Source organism: Globicephala melas, chromosome 1 (assembly GCF_963455315.2).
Source record: "Globicephala melas chromosome 1, mGloMel1.2, whole genome shotgun sequence".
NCBI lineage: Eukaryota > Metazoa > Chordata > Mammalia > Artiodactyla > Delphinidae > Globicephala > Globicephala melas.
Window position 1 is genome coordinate 105,317,520 of NC_083314.1, and position 22,572 is coordinate 105,340,091.

The following is a 22,572-nucleotide window of genomic DNA, read 5'->3' on the forward strand; positions in this document are numbered from 1 at the left end:
ACCAAAAAGTGGAACTGGCTAATCTGTTCTCACTTGATAAGCTGAATGAAGCAGAAAATAAATGGCACAAATGAATGAAACAATAAATTAAAATTCAGATTACCATATAGGGATGGTAGATAAACAAGCAAACATTGGGATACAGGAGTTTTACTCTTCTATATAGCTGGTGTTAAGACTGGTTGAACATTATAATATTTGCATATATAATACCTTTGTGGTATAAATTGAATTACTACATTTACAACGTGACTACTATAAAACTTAAAAATTACCTGGTAATTATATGACTAAATTAAGTACTATAACTTGATAGGTATAGAAATATTTTTGTAAATTATACTCTTAATTATGATTTTATTTCTAAGTAATTTACTAATTTAGACTTTACATATAAAATTAAATTGAAATTTAACTTTAATGTCTCTTTTTCATTAACCAAAATATTGTGGGACCATACTGTAATTTGTTACTGAGTGTAATTCTGTGTGAGACAACTCTGTTTTCAAAGGTATTTAGTTTGAATGGTTTACAGATTTAATAGTAATAATAGCTTACATATATTAAGACTGTAAAGCAGTTTCATTTCTGTTAATTTATTTGATATTCACAACAACTGTTTTACTGATGATGAATCTGAGGTCAGAGAAACTGAGAGTTTTGTTTATGGTCATTTCAAGCAAGTGGCAGATCAAACATTGGAATTCAGGTTTCTTGCTTTAAATCTATTGTTTTCTACCACACCAATCAGCTACTTACCTTTCTTCTGTATTAGGGAAGAAAAATTACTCTCTCTTTTGCTTTGTTCATTGCTGCTGCTGTTGATGTGGGGATATTTAGTGTTGGTGAAGGAGCTGCCTAAATTTAAAGCTTTCTGAAAAAAAAAGTTCATGAGGCTTTTGCTTCATAAAAATAATTTGAGGTAGCTTTATTCTACCATAAGAAAATAGAACATTGGAACATTTTTACCACTCGTAAAGCGTAATTAAGGGCTTGCTATTTTATAAAGTCCCAGCTGAAGTATTATCAGAATATACTGATGTCCTAGTAGTTGACTCATCTACTCAAATACATAGGAGAATTTATGAATCTTTGTAATTAACGCTTGTTAAATTTAGCCATCTTGTTCATTTCTGTTGACTTATAGGCTTCAGAGATGTGTTGAATCACAGGAAATTAGACTTATTTATAGGGTAATTTGAGATACTTCTGAAATTTCTTACTAAATAACTCAGTTATTGTTTTCTAGTATTTTGCTTTGAAACAACTTCAGTATCTGTTTATAAGGGCTTCCTTGTAGGAAAAAAAGAATTTCAAATTGGTAAAACATTTATGTTGACAATTATTGGAATGTTCTACAGTGATTTTAAAGAAAAATTATAGCAGCAATCCTCAGGACCCGTTATGCTGTTAAAAATTATTGAGAACCCAGAAAAGTTTTTGTTTTTGTGGGCTGTATCTGTTACTATTTACTGTGTTAGAAATTAAAACTAGGAACATTGAAAAACGTATAATAATATGTTTTTAAAACGTACAAAAACACTATAATAATTTTGAAATATGTTTATTCCACATAGTTAATTTCCTTGCCTCTGAGAAGACCAGAATTTACTAACTTGGTTTATTTAGGCATTTAAACCATTAGTATTTTGTAATTCTTGCTTAATATCCAACCCTGATTTTGAATATTGATGTTGTTGGCACACAAAAATCAAGCTCTTTTGTCTTGAGACCTCAAAATAAGACAAAGTATTTTTACTTAGTATTTCCTCAGTATGTTAGTATCTGTAGATTTTATTGTGAAACATCAGTAGGGGATAGAAATGACTGGCTTTCCTTTCTCTCTCTCTCGTTTTTTTTTTTTTGACCACACTGTGCGGGATCTTAGTTCCCTGACCAGGGATTGAACTTGGCTCCCTGCAGTGAAAGCGCAGAGTCCTAACCACTGGACCACCAGAGAATTTCCACCTTTCTCTTTTTTAAGGCAAACATAGATTAGGCTTCAGAAAGAGTATAGCACAACTCGTTATGACATTAGATTCAGCCTTGGTTTTGACAAGTAGGCAGAACTATTACCATAAAATAGCTTTATTTAGTTATATATATATATATATATATATATATATATATATATACTATATATATAAAACAAAGGATAGACTTTGCAATGCAAAACTGGGAAAAATACATTTATATTATTTTTTATAGGTATTCAAATTGTATTATTGTCCCAGAAGTTTCTTTCATTTTGAAGCTACTTGATTCTATTTCAGACCTAGTCTATGTTGTTAACCTATTTCTACTTCTGTATAAACTAAAAACAATAGCTGCCAACATTTCTGGAGGGCTTACTGTGTTCCAGTCACTATTCCAAGTGCTTTATGTGTTTTAACTCATTTAGTCCAACAACCCTATGAAGTAGCTACCAATAGCTTCTTTTTTTTTTATAAATGAGGCACAGAGAGGTAAGTAACTTGCCCAAGGTTTATCAGCCATGGAGTTGGAATTCAAATTCAGGCAATGTTTCTAGAAACTACGCTTTTAACCAACCACTAAGCTGTATTGCCTCAGCTAAGTAAACCGACCAAACTAATATCCACAGTGATAAAACAGACAAAATAGATAGTGATCATTTAATTAAGATAATTCTTGAAATTACATGCTTACATTTTCCTTAGGAATTAAAAAATTATAAATGAATTTTTAAATTATAAAAGTAATATATGTTTATGGGAAAAATTCCAACAGTACATAAAATTTCTAAAATCTTTTGTCCATTTCTATTTCATTTATTAGACTATTTTTAGAACAGTTTTAGATTTGCAGTAACATTGAGAAAATAGTACAGAGTTCCCATATACTCCTACACCCAGTTTCCTCTGTTTGTTAACATCTTACATTAGTATGGTACATCTGTTAGAGTTAATGAACCAATATTTGATAATAATGATATATTATTATTAATTAAAGCCCATAGTTTATTCAGATTTCCATAAATTGTTTCTAATGTCCTTTTTCCCTTCCAGAATTGTATCATTACATTTAATTGTCGTGTGTCTTTAAGCTCTCCTTAGTTATGACAGTTTCTCAAACTTTCCTTATTTTTGATGACCTTGACAGTTTTAAGGAGTACTGGTCAGGTATTCTGTAGGATGTGCCTTTTTTTTTTTTTTTGGCTGCCTTGGGTTTTCGTTGTTGCGCGCGGCCTTTAGTTGTGGCGAGCAGGGGCTACTCTTCGTCGTGGTGCAGTGGCTTCTCTTGTTGCAGAGCGCGGGCTCAGTAGTTGTGGTGCCCGGACTTAGTTGCTCCACGGCATGTGACCGCAGCATGTGAGATCTTCCCAGACCAGGGCTTGAACCCATGTCCCCTGCATTGGCAGGTGGATTCTTAACCACTGCGCCACCAGGGAAGTCCCGGATGCGCCTTGATTAGAATTTGTCTGATGTTTTTCTCATGATTAGACTGGTGTTATGGGATACTGAGAAGAAGCTAACAGATGTAAAGTGACATATTTCTTATGTCATTATCAAGAGTACATGATTTATCACTGTTAATGGTGACCTTGATCACCTGTCATAAGAAGTAGTTGTCAAGTTTGTTTAGTTTAATCTTTTTGTCCCCCTTTCCATGTTGTACTCTTTGGAAGGAAGTCACTGTGCACATGCTTCACCTCCTTGAGGACAAAATATCTATATAAATTATTAGGAATTCTTTTATACAAGAGAGTTGTCTCTTTCCTTCCATTTATTAATTTATTCAGACGTTTATTTGTATCAATATGTACTCATGGATATTTACTTTATACTTTGAGTTATAATCCAGTGCCACTTTTTAAATTTATTGCTCAAATTTTTCCACCTTTGGCCATTGGGAGGTCTTTCAGTTGGTTCCTGTGCACCCTTGGCATACCCTCTTCAGTGTGAGGGTTTTTTTTTTTAAGCTCTTACTTTCTGGCATTACAAGATGCTCCTAACTCATCTTGTGTATTTTCTGACACAGTCCTAGAACCAGCCATTTCTCTAAGGAGCCCTGGTTCCTTTTATTGGAGAATGGTATTAGAAGCCAAGATCAGGGTGCTAGGTATGTTTGTTGCTACTGGGGCATCATTTCTTTTAGGCCCTTTCACCTGATGAAGAAAAGAAATATATGTATGTGTACTAACCTGTATATATACACACATCTATAAATATTTCTAGCCACCTATATCTATGATAAACTAAATACGAATTCTTACAGAAGTATCCAACTCTAATCTATCACCACATGGATCATTATAGCCTCCTCTCCCTGCTTATTTGTAAGTTTCCATTCCAACAGTGAGATTCCTGGCTCCCACCATCCACCATCCAGTTACCTAGTTATTCACTTCCAGGATACATGTATAGCAATATCAACATTTTTAACCTGAATCTTCATTGAAAACACTTTCTCAACTAGAGTACAGTGCTTATGTGCATTTCCTTTGCCTTTAATCTTATAGACTCCAGTCACTTCCAAAGCTGCTTAAGCCAGCACCTAATCGCCTGTGTTTCTTTTTCTATTATTAAAGTTTTTGGATGAATGAGTTGGATTTTTTCCTGAAGGCACTCTATTCTCTCTCCTTCCATCACTACTTGAACTATTCTTTCTTTACCCCTTCCTGGGATACTCTTTGCCCTAATATACCCAGCTCCCCACCTTGCACTCACCTTGCCTGCTTCTCTTATACTACTTATTTCTCTCTCTTGATAATGCTGTTAATGAATGGAATATTTGATAGATGATAGAATTACTTGTTTTTGTTTTTTATCCTATAGACAGTTTTTCTAGTGATTACCTTTTAACATTTCTGGAAAAAATTGCATAATTATAAAACATTTGTTTTTTAATTTAAATCAGCATCTTACTCTTTTTTTTTGATATTGGGGGTAGGAGTTTTATTAATTAATTAATTTATTTATTTTGCTGTGTTGGGTCTTCATTTCTGCGCGAGGGCTTTCTCTAGCTGCGGCAAGCGGGGGCCACCCTTCATCGCAGTGTGCGGGCCCCTCACTATCGCGGCCTCTCGTTGCAGAGCACAGGCTCCAGACGCGCAGGCTCAGCAGTAGTGGCCCACGGGCCTAGTTGCTCCGCGGCATGTGGGATCCCCCCAGACCAGGGCTCGAACCCACGTCCCCTGCACTAGCAGGCGGACTCTCAACCACTGAGCCACCAGGGAAGCCCTAAAACACTCTTTTAAGAAATGTTTTTGATTGTTTTTTAAGCTCTTTCAATAGGGAGACAGTATTAAGAGCTTAGCTTCTAGAATTATACTCTCTGGGTTCAAATTCTGACTTGGTAAACTTAGGTTTGCCTCAGCTTTCTCATCTGTATGATGGAGATTTAAAAAATCATCTACTTAATAGAAATGATGTGAAAATTAAATGAGATAATAGGTTTTAAGTGCTTTTAACAGTGCCTGGTACATAGGAAGCACTTAATAAATGTGCCATTGTTAAACACTAGTGCTATGTGTAAGGTTATAGAAGTGAACATTACATCAGAGTATTGTATTTCAGGTGGTTGTCTTTTCAAACTTTTGAGGATTACTTCAGGGTTTTTTAAAAAATTATTTATTTCTTTGTTTTTGGCTGTGTTGGGTCTTTGTTGCGGCACGTGGGCTCTTCATTGTGGCGTGTGGGCTCTTCATTGCAGCGTGTGGGCTTCTCTCTAGTTGTGGCACGCGGGCTCAGTAGTTGTGGCATGCGGGCTCAGTAGTTGTGGCGTGTGGGCTTAGTTGCCCCACGGCATGTGGGTATCTTAGTTCCCCGACCAGGAGTTGAACTCACGTCCCCTGCGTTGGGAGGCGGACTCTTTACCACTGGACCACTGGGGAAGTCCCTACTTCAGGGGTTTTACAGGTTAAGATGACTATACTTTCTGGTTTGCCTGGGATGGTGATCCAGGGATATGCCTGTTTGCTGGCATGATTATGAGTAGTACCCACCTTTTCTCTTGCTAGGGTATTTTGGTTTGGAAGATAAATTATATGGTCACCTTATTTCCAGGGGTTATAAAACATTGTCTGTGTCCCTCTGACCAGGGCTGCTGTAAAATGGGTAGAGCAGACTAGGGCTAGGCAGGTAGGGACTGGGAAAGAAGCACACCTAAGAGAGCAGTACTGCTCTGTTTCAGCTGCTTGTGGCCAAGGTGGATGTGGGCCTGGTATAACCAGATTTTGATTTTTCAAGAGTAGGCATAAATCTGGAGCTTTTGTAATGATCCCCCAATTTTTCATCATTGGCAATTATTTCAATTTTTCTAAAAAGTACAGAATTTCATTGAACCATATAAAGATCTATGCATTTTATTGTATGTAAATTATATCACAGTTTTAAAGATGTGCAGGTCAGGTGGTGGTCCTTATATATATGCCTGTGAGTTGCTCATTTCTAATATCTTAATGCAAAGAATCAATTCTTACATAGAAACTTAACATGTAAGTGCTATTTAATATTAGTTAATATTCAGGCATTATAGGGCTTTAACTCTGTTACCATATATATTAAAAAGTATATTATAGTAAAAACTGTAAGACAGGAAAAACTTGTAAAGTTGCCCCAAGGGAAATCTGGAGAGCACATTTAGACTGAGAAAACTGAAAAAGGTAGTGCTAAGTTGACCATGACTGTGAGTGACTTTGAAATCTTTAATGAATTAAAATGATTATGGATTTTTGAAGGCTAAATAAATTGCATATAATTGCAGTAGTGAAAATAAAAGTGAACATACAGTAGGCAAAAGTTGTGGAGCCGCTGCTTCTACCTGAAATGTGCTTCAAAATGGTTGATTTAACAAATTAAAAAATTTTTTTTTTCTTAAGACTGTTTTAAAGAAGTCATTCATATACGTCTGGACGAACTTCTTCGTGTTTTAAAGTCTGTAATGAATAAACATCAGAACCTCAATTCTGTTGACCTTCAAAATGCTGCAGAAATGCTTGCTGCAAAAGTGAAAGGTAAGAAAGATAATATTAGCAGTGGGTTGGCATGGGCAAAAAGGATCCAGGTGATACATTTTCGTTTATAATGGTTATAGAACCATCTCTCTTGGCATCTATATGATGTGTATCAGTAGGAGTTATATACACTTTGGTATTTAAATATCCCCACTGAATCACACCTAAAATTCTCTTTCTTTTAAAAATTAAAACTTTATTTGGCAGGAAACACTCTAAAAATGCTAACTGAAATGAACTGAACAACTGTGGTTTACAATTTTTGAGTTTTTGAAAGAATATATGCTCTTTTGAAGTAGGTTATTAGGGTACAAAAAGTCTTTGTTATCTGAGGACAGTTGGTGCTGGAAAATGGCCATTTGTAGTTATTCCACTTAAAGGAGGGAGACAAATGGAGAAAAAGAAGACTTAATTGGGACCTTATTTTCAAATGTGGAAAAATGAAACTAAAATTGGAAAATAAGTTTATCATATATGTGTATGTATATGTGTATATATATATGTGTGTGTATATATATTACATGTGCTAAAAGAAGTAAGAATTGGGACATTATCCTTTGAAGAAATGATTTGCCACCAAAAATTGTTAGAATCTGTTATCCTAGGCTGCATTATATAAAGATTGAGGGTGAAGATTATATAAAGATTGAGAAGAATGTGACTGGAACTAGGAAGTTCAGTTAGGAGATTGTTAGAAATAATGGGCTAGATGAGGGTTAATAGTCTGATTTAAGGCAGAAGCTGGGGTGTGGTAGTCGTGGAATGTGCTTGTCACAGGAGAGGGGATGGCTGTTGAAGAAACATAGGACAGGTTGAATGTTAGGGATTAAGTTGAAGTTTGGAGTTGAGCACGTGGACTTGAGTGTTGTTGGTCTGTGGGTGGTGATGCAAGAGGATGACACCAACTCAGAGTGTACAAACTAAGTAGAGGACTGAGTATGAGATCCCAGGGACAGAGGGAAGATAGAGGAACCTGAAAAACACTAAAGAAGTAGGGAGATGATCTGGAGAAAGATGTTATGGAATTTTAGAAGTGTCATATTCTAGGAAGTGATTGTCAGTGTTAAATGTCAATCTGATAGGTAATATGAATTAAAATGTTTAACAAAAGTGAGTCACCATGGGTTGAGTAAGGAAACAAAAGGCTTCTTTGGGCAAAGGGATTACCTGTCCTGAGTCTCAAAGGTCAGGTGGGCATTAATGGGGTTAGAGTGGGGATTGGCACTGTGATAAAGGGTGCTTGTGTGAGAATTCTGGATGTGAAGAACAGGATGTGATTAATGAACATACTCACATGTAGAGAGGGTAAAGGGCAAGTGTCAAGGGGATGAGGCAGGAAGAGAAAATAAAAACCTTGTCAATAAAATATAGTCCATATACTTAAGAACTGCCTTCCCTACTTTTTATGTAGATTAATCATGTTTGCATGGTTCTCTTTTTTCTGTATTTCAAGCACTGAAAAAAATGTAGATGGCTTCAAAATGGATAGCTTCTGTTGTGCCTCTTAAAAATGCTTAGTAACCAAATTTGTTTTAAAATAGATTGTTTGTAAGTGCAATTTAACTTAAGTTAGGGAAATTTGTGTCTGTAGATAGTAAAATTTCCATGCTTGGAAATAGCACCACAGTTCATTCAATTGTTGTCAGTAGCTATTGTGTGCAGTCAGGATGTCCTGGGGAAGGAGTGTGTCTGTTGATGTCCACATTCCAGAAACAGACTTGAAGAAAGTGGCCTCTCAGCTGCCTTATAGATCTTTTTTTCTTTGAGGTAAAGCAATCTTTTGAGTATTATTTCCCTCTAAGACTGTCTTTACTCTTGGAATTATTGTTACGATTTTACTTTTTTGTTGGATGAAATTTTAAAACTTACTTTGTTGTTGGGGAACTTACTCTGTTTCAGTAGGACTCCATGATGCTAGAAAACTTTAAAAATTGTGTTTTCTTTGGTGTAAGTTTAAGTTTTTAAATAAACCACCCCCCATCTTATTGTTGAGGCCATGTAAAAATATCATTGATAACCCAAATGAAAAATATTCAGTAACGTGGAAAATTGATGTCAAATTGGAGCTTATTTAATTCTTTCATTGAATGGTAATTTTGTTTTCAAACCCTGGAAAGGCAAGGGGGAGGTAGAAATCATTTTTGAATGTCTATCTTGTGGCAATCTGAATGTTTTGGATACGCTGTCTACTTTCATGTTTTCAAAAAACTTACAAAGGTACATTTTTACTTCTATATTAAAGAGGAAAACTTAAAAACTATTGTATATTATGATCAGAAAGCTGTCAGGAATGTGATCATTTTGTCTTAACTTCCTAATTACATTTAAAAAACAGTGGTAACCTGACTTGCTTTGGAGATCTTGCAACTGTCAGATGCATTTTGCAAACATACCAAACCATTAAAAAATAACATATACAGAGTGATAACTTTAGATCAGGGAGGTATAATCTTATTTGTGCTGCTGCAGGTTTGAATGCATGAAATCTATCCACTTCCTATGCATAATAAGAATAAGTGCGTTGGAATAAACTTGGAATCTTTTAACATCTCTTATTTTTTATTTTAAATGTAGAATTTACCTTTTAATAACTTTAAAAGAAGAATCCTTAGCTTTTCCCCATTCATTCTAATAGTGATTTGTATTTCCTGTGTCTCCTCTTGTTTCCAAGCAGGAAGTTCAGTCTTACAAAATATTTGCAATATGGTAAGAGAGATACAGCTTATTTGTGAAGTAGATGAAGGCATCGTAGCTCTCAGTAATTTATTGTGTACTTAGTATTTGTGTTTTCATCATTTAGAAGTATTCTGGTAAATCTTATTTGTAATATAATTTAAAAGGACCATTTTTAAGGTTTTTCATGATTTGTATTTTGCCCTATATTTAAAATTTGGAAACAAAAAAGAAAAATAAGCTTTAATTATGCATCCAAAATTGTAGATGCCTCATGTTTTCTTTCTGTTTTGAAGCTTTTTTAATAGGCAATTCATTCACGTGATTCATAGTGCAAACGGTGTAAAAGAGTATTCAAACAGTGAAGTGTCTTTCTACTTCAGACCTTAGCCACCATTCCTTTCCCTAGATAAGCAACAGCTATTACTAGTTTTTTGTGTATCTTTCCAGAGACATTATACACATATAGAAGCAAACACAATATGTTCTCTCCTTTACACAAAGGGTAGCATTCTGTTCCTTCCTCATTGTTCTGAGTTATCTGTATATAAAAAGTTGTCTTCTTTTGTTGTTATTTGTTTTGTTTTTTCAAAGCTGCATGATAATCCATTATACTGATGTACTATAATTAATTTAACCAGTTCACGACTAATAGATGTTTGGATTGTTTCCAGTTTTTTTTGGTTACAAACAGTGCTTCAATGAATAGCCCTGTATATTCCTAGGTGGGTAGTTACTGGAACAGAGCGCATGTGCATTTATATTTTGTATATTGCTAAACGCCCTCTGTAGAGGTTCTGTCCTTCTGATAGCCGTGCTGAAGAAGCTGATTTCCTACCCCTTTGCCAGCAAAGCTGGTTACCAAACTTTGTTATCCAATCTGATAGTAAAAACTGGTATCTCAGTATAGATTTGATTTGCATTTGCCTCATTTTGAGTACAGTTGAGTATCTTTTAATATGTTGCAGTCATTTGCATATCCTTTTATGTGACTTGACTGTTTATTTTTTTCTTGATAGTTGGTCTTTTTTTAGTATTGATTTATAGAAACTTCATATAAGTGAAATTAGCCCTTAATTTTTGATATAAGTTGCAGATTTTCTTTAGTTTGTTTTTTTATCTTTTGATTTGCTTATGGTATTTTGTTTTATTTTGCATTTCTATCTCAATCTTCTATGTGCCTTTTTTTTTTGCGGTACGCGGGCCTCTCACTGTTGTGGCCTCTCCCGTTGCGGAGCACAGGCTCCGGACGCACAGGCTCAGCGGCCATGGCTCACGGGCCCAGCCGCTCCACGGCGCGTGGGATCTTCCTGGACCGGGGCACGAACCTGTGTCCCCTGCATCGGCAGGCGGACTCTCAACCACTGTGCCACCAGGGAAGCCCTTTTGTGCCTTTTGTATGCTTTCTGAGTATTAGGGAAGGATTTCCCTGCTTGGAGATTATAGTAGCATTCTCCACTGTTTTTTCTTTTAATGTTTTCATGGTGTTATTTATTAAATTTAAATCTTTGATACATTCTAGAGTATCTATGTTTCTAGCTAATTTATTGAATAATTCATATTTTCCCCATCGGTTTGAGATGCCATCTTTATTATAAACACACTAAATTGTCACATATATTTATTTCTGGACCTTATTCTGTCCCCTTGATTTGTTTAGTTATGTGCCAGTACCATACTGTCTTCATTGTGGTTTTATAGTATGTTTTAGTGTCTGGTTGGGGTAGCTTCTCTTTCCATTACTCTTTTTGTTCAGGTTTTTATTTTTCCATCAAGATTTTTGAATTGGCTTGTCTAGTTCCAAAAAATACCTATTGGTATTTTGAGGGTGATTTGAGTTAAATATGTAAATTTATAAATTAATTTATAGTTAAGTTTATGAATGTATAAATTATAGTTAATTTATAATTAAATTTATAAATAAAATTAAGGAGAATTTATATACTTAGCATTTTTATCTGAGAATATGGTATGCATTTAAGTTCTTCAGGTTGTCTTTTTTTGTTTCTCAGAAGCAATGTGAAGTTTTCAGTTTATAAATCTTGTAGCTTTTGTTTTGTTTCTCTCCCTAAGGAATTTTCCCTGTGCAAATGGTGAAAATTTTCTTCCATTATATCTTTTAATTCGGTGGTTTTCAAACTTTGGCTTTTGATTTATGACATCGAGTTAGTGAATTGTAACCAGCATTTTAAAATATGAAAGAGAATAGAAAAGAAAAATCAGAGTGTAACACTCATTGTATAAGACTTAAGGATATTTCAGAAACTTTGTAGGTGTTATGTAACTGATAACTATTATGTGTATATGGTATACTTGGTCATGATGTGATATGTATTTCTTACCGAAGGTTGTGGTAAAACTGTTTGAAAGTTGCTGTTCTAATAGGTTATATGTATGAAAGCTATTCATGTGTTTTCTTAAAGAGATACTAAATGTGTCTTAGTGCTCATTGTTGTGACTTAATAGGGAACCCAAGGGAGACAATTATTTAAACTTTAAGCAAAATCTTGATTTGATTTCGAAGGTCAGCTAGTAGAGGGGAGAGAGTGGAGACAGAGAGGCCACTTAGCAGGTTGGTAAATAGTCCAAACTAGAAGTAAAATATGGCCTTTGAACTAAGTGTCAATGGGAATGGAAAGAAAGAAAAAAAAGTTAGAGGCATTTTGGAAGCAAAACTAATGAGCTAAGGAATGTACGGAAGAGAGTAGGCTTGAGGGGCAGAGTAGATAGGAAGAGATGAGAGTTCAGTTTAGTACATGTTCAGATTGCAGTGCTGGTGGGTAAAGATTGGGAAATAGGGGGAGGAATGTATCAAACAGACCATCGAAAATATGGGTCTGGAGCTCAGAGGGTAAAACTAGACAGGTAGTTTAAGGATTCATTCCGTTAAAGGTATTGAAAGTGGATGAGATTCTCTGGGGGTAATGTATAGAGAAGAAGGCCAAGATGAGAACTGCCGGCTGAGTGGAAACAACTGTATGAAGCACAGATCAGATGTAGAATATGGGGGTGCTCATGTTTACTAAATACCAAGCACTGTACCCTAGGTGTTTTACATTTGTTTTCTCAGTTGTTCCTTTCAGTAACACGCCATTTTACATATGGGGAAATTGAAGTTAAGTGATGTATCCAGAGTAACACAGGAAGTGGTAAGGGTCAGATTTAAACTCAGGTTTGAAACTCTGAAGGCTTGCATTTTCTAGTTGCTATAATGTATTGCTTCTAAGCAAAATGCTTCAAGATAGAAGGAAATGGTTAATATTTGTATTAATAATAGCTGACATAATATATTGAGGATGTACTTACTGTATGCCAGATGCTGTTAAGCTCTTTACATGGATTACCCATTAATCTTCACAGCAAATTATTATTATATCGACTCCCATTTTGCAGATAAGAAAGCTGGGACATAGAGTGATTTGTCCAAGGTTGCATATGTATGAAGTGGTAGTGAAGTAGGATGAAAACTTAGAAGGAAAAAGACTTCCAAGTTTGACTAAAACAGTTGGAGGTTATTGTTGACAGTGTTGTTCAGTGGTATTGAGTGAAAATAACTAACATTTATTGAGCATTTTCTATGTAACAAGCTCTGTTCTAAGTTCATAAATCTTCACAGTGTTTCTAAAAATACATATTATTATCCCCATTTTATAAATGAGGAAACTGAAGAACAGAGCAGTTAAGTTACTTAACCTCGTTAAGAGGCAGATTTAGGATTTAACCTAGGCAGACTGGCTTTGGAACCCATCCTTTTAACCAGGGGTGCACAAACTACTACCAGTGGGCCAAATCTGGCCTGCTGCCTGTTTCTGTAAATAAAGTTTTATCGGAAACAACTACTCTTATTTGTTTATGTTTGGCTACTTTATACAGAGTTGAATAGTTGCAACAGATTGTGTAGCCTGAAAAGTCTAAAATACTCACTATCTAGCCCTTTACAGAAAATGTTTTCCAACCCCTGCTAACCATCAAACTGGATGAAAAGCCAAATCCTGGTGAATTGTCATTATCTATTTATAAAGTTTTAGTAGTAAAGAAATGCTGAATTAGATAGGATGGTAGCTTTAAGAAGAAATATGATAAATTTAATTTTTTTCCTGTAGAAAAGATTTGGGTATGTTGTTAGTAGCACAAGAAAAAATGTCCGTTAGTAGGAGATAGTGAAGTTATGAGGGAGGAGTAATGGTGGTAAGGGTTTTGGAGAATGCGGGAGAGAATGGGAAGATTTATTATTGGAAAGGAGCCAAAGACTTTTCTTTGAAACACTGGACAGGAGCAAAAAAATGAAAGGATATTAGAAGTATAGAGCTGTTAGAGCTGTTTTGAAGTAGAGGCAAGAGCCGTAATAGGAATTTTCATTAGATGGCTGTAACCTCATTTGAGTAGGGATGAAGATAATGATTGAAGATGGTTCAAATAATTGTCTTTTTACTACTTAGAATTATTTCACTACTTACAGTTATCTCACAGTCATGTTTAGTGCTTTGAAAAATACATTTATAGGAAAAGAAGAATAATTATAGAATTTTGCAAAGTGTTATAAAGTATTTTTTTTTTAAAGTCTAACAGGTTAAAGTTGGGAAATAGGAGTAGGCTTTACATTTTTGCTGGTATTACATTATAAATTACATTTAAAGTCTACTTTCAAGTGCAGTTTTAAAAACAGCATTATTGAGGTATAATTGACTTATATTTAAGGTATAATTGACTTATATTTAAATTAAGGGTACAATTTGATCAATTTTGATATGCATACTCTTGTGAAACCATCACAATCCAGGTAATGCATGTCCCTTTGTCATCCCTCCCTTCTGTGCCTCTCTGCCACCACCTTCACCAATATTTATATGTTGTGTTTTCATTTTCATTGTATTCAAAATACTTTCTAATTTCCCTTTTTCTTCTTTGATCCATGGTTTATTGAGAAGTGTGTTAGTTTCCTAATATTTGAGGATTCTTCCAGAGATTTTTATAATTTAATTCCATCTAGTCACAGAACATACTTTACCTGACTTGAATCCTTTTAAACCCATTGAGACTTGTTTTATGGCCCATAATATGGTCCATCTTGGTAAATATTCAGTGTGTGTTTGAAAAGAACATGTATTTTGCTGTCATTGGGTAGAGTGTTCTTTAAATGCCGGTCTCGTCAAGGTGGCTGATAGTATTGTTGAAGGCTTTCACATCCTTTACTGATTTTCTGTCTACATGTTCTGTCAATTATTGAGAGAGGGTTTTTGAAATCTCTGGCTGTAGTTGTGAATTTGTCATTTCAGTTCTATTAGTTTTCGCTTCATGCATTTTGAAGTTGTTTGTTAGGTGCATAAATGTATAAGATTGTGTCCTCTTGATGAATTGAATCCATCATTATAAGATGACCTTCTTTATCTCTGGTAGTTTCCTTTGCTTAGAAATCTTTGTGTGTTATTAGGCAGTAGGCTTGGGGCAGTTGTAGAGCTCACCATGTTTGTTTCTTGTCTGTTAGGATTTTTGTTCTGTGTGGCCTGATAGCTAATGTCATGAAAACTGCTGTTTCGTATATTTTGTACAGATTTCTTTTAGTTGTTTCAGATATATAAGCCTGTTTTTCCATCTTGACCAGAGCAGAAATCAAAAAATATTTTTAAAATTATTTATGGCGGTTCTTAAGTTTTTCTTCTTGTTTGTATCAGGGATATTTAGAAGAATCTGATTAAAGGTGTGGACTTTACCCCCTCATATCTACAAAGGCGTGTAAAATCTTGGTTGTAATTTCATGAGGCTTCCAGGCTTAAGGTTTAATTCATCCCTGCTTAGGAATCCTGGCTTTCCAGGAAACATTTTCAACCCTAGTTGCACATTAGAATCACCTGGGAGAGCTTTTGAACAAATATATGTGCTTCACCAGGCCTCTGAAATCTGAATCTTTGGTGGTGGGACTCACACTTTGTTTCTAAAGCTGCATAAGCAATTCTGATGTGCAGACAAGCTTAAGAACAACTATGTTTTAAAACAAAGGATAGCTTCCTCTCCACTTGGTTTCTCTCCTTCCAGTTATTGGCAAGGATCCTAGGGAGGGTGGGTTACAGGGAGCCGGTTGCTCCTTAAACTCAATCTGAGTAGAATGAGTTACTTTAAAAAATTTACCTATTCAACCCTCAGATTTTGTCTCTGTAGATTGTATCTGGGCTTTTAACAAAGGTGCATACAGATGAAGTTATGATAAGAAACCTTTTTCAGTTATGTTTCATAATTTTAACAAAATGCAAAATGTTAGACTGTCCCTGTGATAAACAAAAGACAGCTATGTATCAATTAAAATGGACCTCAGAGCCCAAGACCCTATAAGAAATAAGGATATAAATAAATAGGAATTTAAAAATTTTAAAGCTTTGTGTGTTTTTAATTGGTATGCTTTGTATATAGGTTTTATGCTATGTCAAATGTATATGTGATTTCAAATATTGGTAATTTGTAGTGGAAAATGTACTTCATATTGACTTAAGTGACTTAAACAGTGCATTTAGCTGTTTTTAAAAAATGCTGTGAAGCAATAAGCAAGAGAAAAAAATACGGAGCACTCTTAATGAGAGAAGGCTGGTGTAACATGGACTGCGTGACTCAAGATCAATTGATTTCACATTGAGTCACTTTTTAGATGTGTCAAATTATGTAATGTGTGGAGCAGTCAGGTTGGAATGCTGGCTACTTTTATGCAAGGTGATTCTTTTGTATGATTTCTTTAATGAACATCGTATTTATTTTGTGTATTAGGCTTTTCAGTTTCTGAATCTTCTAATGCTTCTAGTAGTAATGATGGATTTTTAAGAGATTAAATGACTTTGTATAAAAGTAGTTTAAAGTATTTTCTCCTCATTTATTATAACCAACTTTTCCTTAAAGCTGTGAACTTCACAGAAGTAAATGAAGAAAACAAAAATGATCTCTTCAGAGAAGTGTTTTCTTCCATTGAAACCTTGGCCTTTACCTTTGGAAATATGTAAGTAGAGGACTGTCATTTAAAGAAATTAGGGCCTAGATGTCTCATTGAGAGTATGTCACAATAATTTAGTACATACATGCAAAGTAAAGTATTAACTAGCATGAAATATTATCACAACTTCAGAAAAGCTACATTCTGTGTTGCTTTACTGGTGTATTTGGAGGTGTTTATAGCTGTTTAGAAGCAACATCCATTTGCAAGTGACTATGTGGTTTATGTGGATAGATTCCTAGCAGTTTATTTCTAAGGTTCTTACTTTTAAAAAATTTAACCTAGATGACATGTTGAATGTAAAGCTTGTGACAGAGCAATGTCATGACTTGTTTATTTCCATTTCTTTTTTTTTAAATTCCCCTGGATAGCCTGACAAACTTCCTCATGGGAGATGTAGGCAATGATTCATTATTGCGACTGCCTGTTTCCCGGGAAAGTAAGGTAGGCCAAGTTTGTATGAAAGCAAAGATTTTAATGTTTTTAACTTAATATTTTAATAATATCCTAATCTTAATCTCAGCATTAGTCTTTGATAGTTGTTTAGTTTAACAAAAAAAAAAACAGCTCAGTTCATTTTAAATATGATAAATTATGGTCAGTTTCTGGACCAAAAATTTAATTGTACTTTTGAAGTGGAACCATCATTTAAAAAAAAACATAGCTGGTAATTTTATAGTGTCTTATGTAATGAACCTATATGTCTATGGTCCAAAATTTTAGTAAGTAATTCATAGCTGTTTTTCCTTCCTGACATTGTCGCAGATTTTAAGACTGGTAGAAAAATGATGCAAGAAGTAAAGAGGGTGTTAATCTTTTCACACATCCTACAGTTTGTTTGTTACCATGAAACACTTACTAACAGAACTGAAGGTCTGAATTCTCCCTGAGAGCATCCTTATAAGTATGTTAGAGAATTGGGGTTCTGATTCCTAACTGGAAGAAAAATTGCTATGAAATAAAATAGCATTAGGAATGTATGTAGAATATTGCTTTAAAGATTTATACTAATTGTAGTAGTAATATTTTCATTTGACTAAAATTTTTTCACCAAATGCAAGATATTTAAACAAACTGCATTAGGGACATACGTTGATCATTTCCTGTTAAGGATTTCCAAAAAGGATTGGAATCCAAAAGGATTTCAACAAATATTTGGAAATGTACCAAGTACCTGTTATTATATCAAAATAATATAAAAACTACAGATCTTTCTTAAATAATACAAAATATGAATGACTATTTAAGACATTTGTTATATGTACTGTAGTACTTAGAAAACAATTGTGACTACTTCTGAAGTCATCCATTTGGTGACTGAAGGACTAAAGGAGGATAGTGTAGAAACCATATAAGAATGATGAAGAATTTTAAGATCTTTAAATATTTTGCTGTTATTTATGATTTTTCCTCAATTTCATATTTTCAAGCTTGCTGCTAATTTAGAAGGTGTAATAAAACATTATATCAGTGTAAAAGGGGTCTGAACAATTTAAATTTTAGGTGTAAATCGTATCTCCTATTCGTGTACTTCTGTTGTGCACATGTATACTAATTCTTAATAGGATAATACTTTTTCCTTTTTGCAGTTTTTAATTTACCCTAGAAATTGAAATCTAAAAATCCATGATGATATACTACTAATAAAATTACTTTGTTCAATGAAGAGTTTTGAAAAATATCTTTTAAAATAATAGTTGCCATTTATTTAATAGTGCTTAATAGATAACCATGCACTGTGCTAAACCTATATCATCTTAATCCTTAAAATAGTCTTATGAAGTAATGTTCTTATCCTCATTTTATAGAAGGGCAAACCAAAGTTAAATGAGTATAAATACATAGCTCAGTGTTACACAGCTACTGAGTGATAGAGCTTGACTTCAAACCCAGGTTTTACTTGATTCCTGTTGCATTGAATTCCTTCATACTCCGTATTGCCCAACTAAATATAAACTCTCACAATTTCGGTAGGTAACCTTTTCCTGCACTGTCCAATAAGGTAGCCACTTGTCACATGTAATTCATTAAATTAAATTTTTAATTCTCATTTAAGTTAGCCACTTTTCAAATGCTCATATAGCTACATGTAGCTATTAGCTACCTTACTGCACAGTGCAGATATAGAACATTTCCATCATCATAGAAAGTTCTGCACTAAGCTGTCCAGTGGACCTTCAGAGACAGCTTATCATATAATGAAATGGTAAAAGATGGCTGAAAGAGAGAGGTCTTTGTCTTCTATTTAAATAGCAGTCTATTTAGATTGCTTCTATAACTTGCTGACTAATATTTTTGAGATCTGCAGAATTTAAAGTTTTGAATGGATTCATTAATGTTAACTAATGCTGTTAGTAAACAATGAGGTTATTCATTCTTGGACCTTGAGAACTGCTGTTGTAAAAAGCTGTATAATTCTTATTAAATGTTCTGGCATTTAAACAGATTTCTCAGGCCCTTTGAGTTCTAAATGCTTGAAATTCTTTAGTAGGAATTATGTCAGAGTAACAAATGAGAGTGAAAAAATTTTGAAGCAAAGTTCTGTTATCTTCTGCTCTAATCTTAAATTTGTTTTCTTCCGTGTTTTAAGTCTTTTGAAAATGTTTCTGTGGAATCAGTGGACTCATCCAGTGAAAAAGGTAATGCTTGAGGTACTTAAAACTTCAGTCAAACTTTTTACAGTTACTTTTGATAAATGTTTTGGATTACTTAATCTCTCCTTGCTTAGTAACCTAAAGTATTCATTTCAGACATAAAATGAATGATGTGTGAAGTTTTACATATAAAACTTAAGGAAAAAAACCTGCTAGAGTAGATAGATAATGGATGATAGAGACTGATCAAGAATTATATAGGGCTTGTAACTTGATGAATAATAGAAATACATATTTATTAAAAAATATAATTTAAAACTATTTTCAGTTTAAACTGTGACCCTTTAATTATGAATTTGTCACATATTTTTTAACCAGTTTTCATTGAAGAACATCTTAGTATATGAATGCTTCTTTGTTTAGAGTTATGAGCTCATATTTAATGTATACTTACCTTGATATTTTTATTTTCAGGAAGTTTTTCTCCTATAGAATTAGACAGCATGCTGTTAAAGAACACTAACTCTATAGAATTGGCTTTGTCATATGCTAAAACATGGTTAAAATATACCAAGAACATAGTTTCATGGGTTGAAAAGAAGCTGAGCTTGGGTGAGTTGCCCTTTAGGGCATCTGATTAACTTTGGAACGTAAGAACTGAATTGTTTGTGATTCATGTTCTACAGACTATAAATAATATGATTCCAAATTAGTAGCTCTTTCATTGTAGTGCATAAAATCATTGCCCATTTTTCTCTTCTTAAAATAGGAAAGACTCTTCTTACAGTAAATATACTTATTGAACATTGATGTGGACCAACCACTAGATCTGGGGGCACCAAGACAGATAGTATACTGTCTTTGCCTTTAAAGAAGTCATACTCTAGTGGGTGAAAAGAAATGCAATCAGATAATATGGTTAAAGGAGACAAAAACAACAGTAGCTGTCGGATCAGAAGGCAGTGGAAACATATAAGGAACATCTTAATAGCTAATATTTTCCCAGTGTTTTACAGTTGACAAAATGCTTTCAACATCCATTATCTCATGTAATCCTTACCAAAACCCTGGGAAGTAGGCAAGACAAGATTATTATCCCCATTTTACAGTGGAGGCAAATGAGATGGGTTTTGCCTAAGGTCAGCAGATTTGCCTAAGATCATATAGTATAGGGTATGTATAGAATTTACCCAAAGCCTATGCTCTTTCCACTACATTATTTGCTTTTAATAGGGAATGCCCATCAGATTCACCTGAATAGCCTTAGAAATAGATAATACACAGGCCTAGGTCCCATTCCCCAAGAGAAGTGAGATCTAATCAAGTGCGTTTTGAAAGTTTCCCAGTTGATTTTGATGAGTACTACCAATTAAGAATCATAACTTCATATCATGTTGCAGATTAGTATTTGTGATCACTTTTTAATTGGGGGATTACAAATAATTTTAGAGTATGGGGGGGGAAAATAAGTTGAATTTACCTTCTGATGCCTTCTTTGACCTTTTCAGAATTGGAGTCCACTAGAAATATTGTCAAGTTGGCAGAGGCAACTAGAACTAACATTGGACTACAGGTAAGTGGTCAGTGAACTACTAGGGTCCTCTGCCAAGAGATTACTCAGATGAGCGCCTTGCAAAATCAGATTAAATTTTGTACTTAACATAGGAAAGAGCTTACATGCTAAATAACCTTTTTACTGACAAAATAAAATCTTTTTAAACTTATAAGGATACCCATTATGAAGAAACTAGGAAATCCACAGTTTTATATGAATGTTGATTAACTTGTTAGCTACTAATTTTGCTAACGAGGTTTAGAATAACTTCGTTAATTTTCTTCAGTATTTTTCTCATATGGTCATATTTATGAATAGTCATTTTTCTGAAAAAAATCTAAGCTTAAAAATTTCTCTTTTTGAAGAAGTTTGGTGGGGGTGGGGGGGATCTAGAACTCTAGTACATTTCTATTGGAAAATTTACTTTTCAATTTTAAATTCTAGGAGTTTATGCCACTGCAGTCTTTATTTACCAATGCTCTTCTTAATGATATAGAGAGCAGTCACCTTTTACAACAAACAATTGCAGCTCTCCAAGCCAACAAATTTGTGCAGGTAAAAATTTATAAATACAGTGTACTTAAAAAAAAAAAAACAGCAGTATACCTTTAGAAAACAGCTTTTTTCTCTCTTTCTTTTTTTAAAAATACCCTTGCCAGCCTCTACTTGGGAGGAAAAATGAAATGGAAAAACAAAGGAAAGAAATAAAAGAACTTTGGAAACAGGAACAAAATAAAATGGTTAGTATTATAGTAGAGTGTCATCTATTTGTGAACATCTAAAAATCATCTGCAGTCTATAAGCATCTACCCTGGGAAGATGCATATCTTACTCTATAGTTTATCTAAAATTCAGTCTTAACTATCTTGCTGAATATGCTAAAGAAACCTGTACATTAGGATTTTTCATATTCTTTATTTAATACTCTTTTTTTTCTGTGTAGCTTGAAACAGAGACTGCTCTTAAAAAGGCAAAATTGTTGTGCATGCAACGTCAAGATGAATATGAAAAAGCAAAATCTTCCATGTTTCGTGCAGAAGAGGAGCATCTGTGCTCAAGTGGTGGATTAGTAAAAAATCTCAACAGGCAACTAGAAAAAAAGCGAAGACTGGAAGAAGAGGCTCTTCAAAAAGTAATCATCTTTTTTATTATTTGTTATTATTGAATTAGCACTAATCTGCTAAGGCTTTGGTTCTCAAACTTTAACCTGCATCAGGACCACCTGGAAGGCTTGTTAAAACAGACTGCTGGGCCCCATCCCCAGAGTTTCTGATTCAGCAGGTCTAGGGTTGGCCCCAGACAACCTGCATTTCTAAGTGCCCATGTGCTGCTGCTGCCGGGGATCCACAGTCTGAGAACCACTATGCTAAGAGATTTTTGCTTATCTTTTGAATTTTGGGGGTTGTTTGTGAAAGATATATCTTAATATTTTTTACTTGATTGTTCAGAAAGTTCACCATTTAGGCAACTGTGTGTATATGCGTACTTATTCTAATACCTGGTAGCAAGACTAGGCTGAAGCTTTGTGTTATTTATGAAATATAATTGATAAATTCTGTAAGAAGATGTATAGAAAATGGTAAATATAAATAGAAGAGGCTATTAAATAGAAGTGGATGTTGATTTTATAGACAGTGTACTAATTGTAAATCATACTTGACTATTGATAAAAGACAAGTGTCCTTGAATTGCTGACCAAAACAGAATATTTCTTTTTAGAAATATTCTACTTAAACTATAGAATATTTCAGAACTTTCATGCATAAGCCTTTTCAATTATTTAAATCAAGCCGTACTAGAG

At 34.1% G+C, this 22,572-nt stretch overlaps 1 protein-coding gene across 2 annotated transcripts in view; it reads left to right on the forward strand.

Annotated features, from left to right (window-relative positions):
- ARHGAP29 (Rho GTPase activating protein 29) overlaps positions 1–22,572 on the forward strand; it is a 79,199-nt gene that overhangs the window by 24,270 nt on the left and 32,357 nt on the right. For both annotated transcript variants that reach the window (XM_030868713.3, XM_030868714.2), the window contains exons 3-11: positions 6,842–6,976; positions 16,532–16,628; positions 16,994–17,066; positions 19,213–19,261; positions 19,691–19,828; positions 20,725–20,789; positions 21,216–21,326; positions 21,431–21,511; positions 21,715–21,903. In XM_030868713.3, coding sequence (XP_030724573.2) covers positions 6,842–6,976; positions 16,532–16,628; positions 16,994–17,066; positions 19,213–19,261; positions 19,691–19,828; positions 20,725–20,789; positions 21,216–21,326; positions 21,431–21,511; positions 21,715–21,903 — 938 coding nt within the window. The remainder of the gene's footprint in view (positions 1–6,841; positions 6,977–16,531; positions 16,629–16,993; positions 17,067–19,212; positions 19,262–19,690; positions 19,829–20,724; positions 20,790–21,215; positions 21,327–21,430; positions 21,512–21,714; positions 21,904–22,572) is intronic.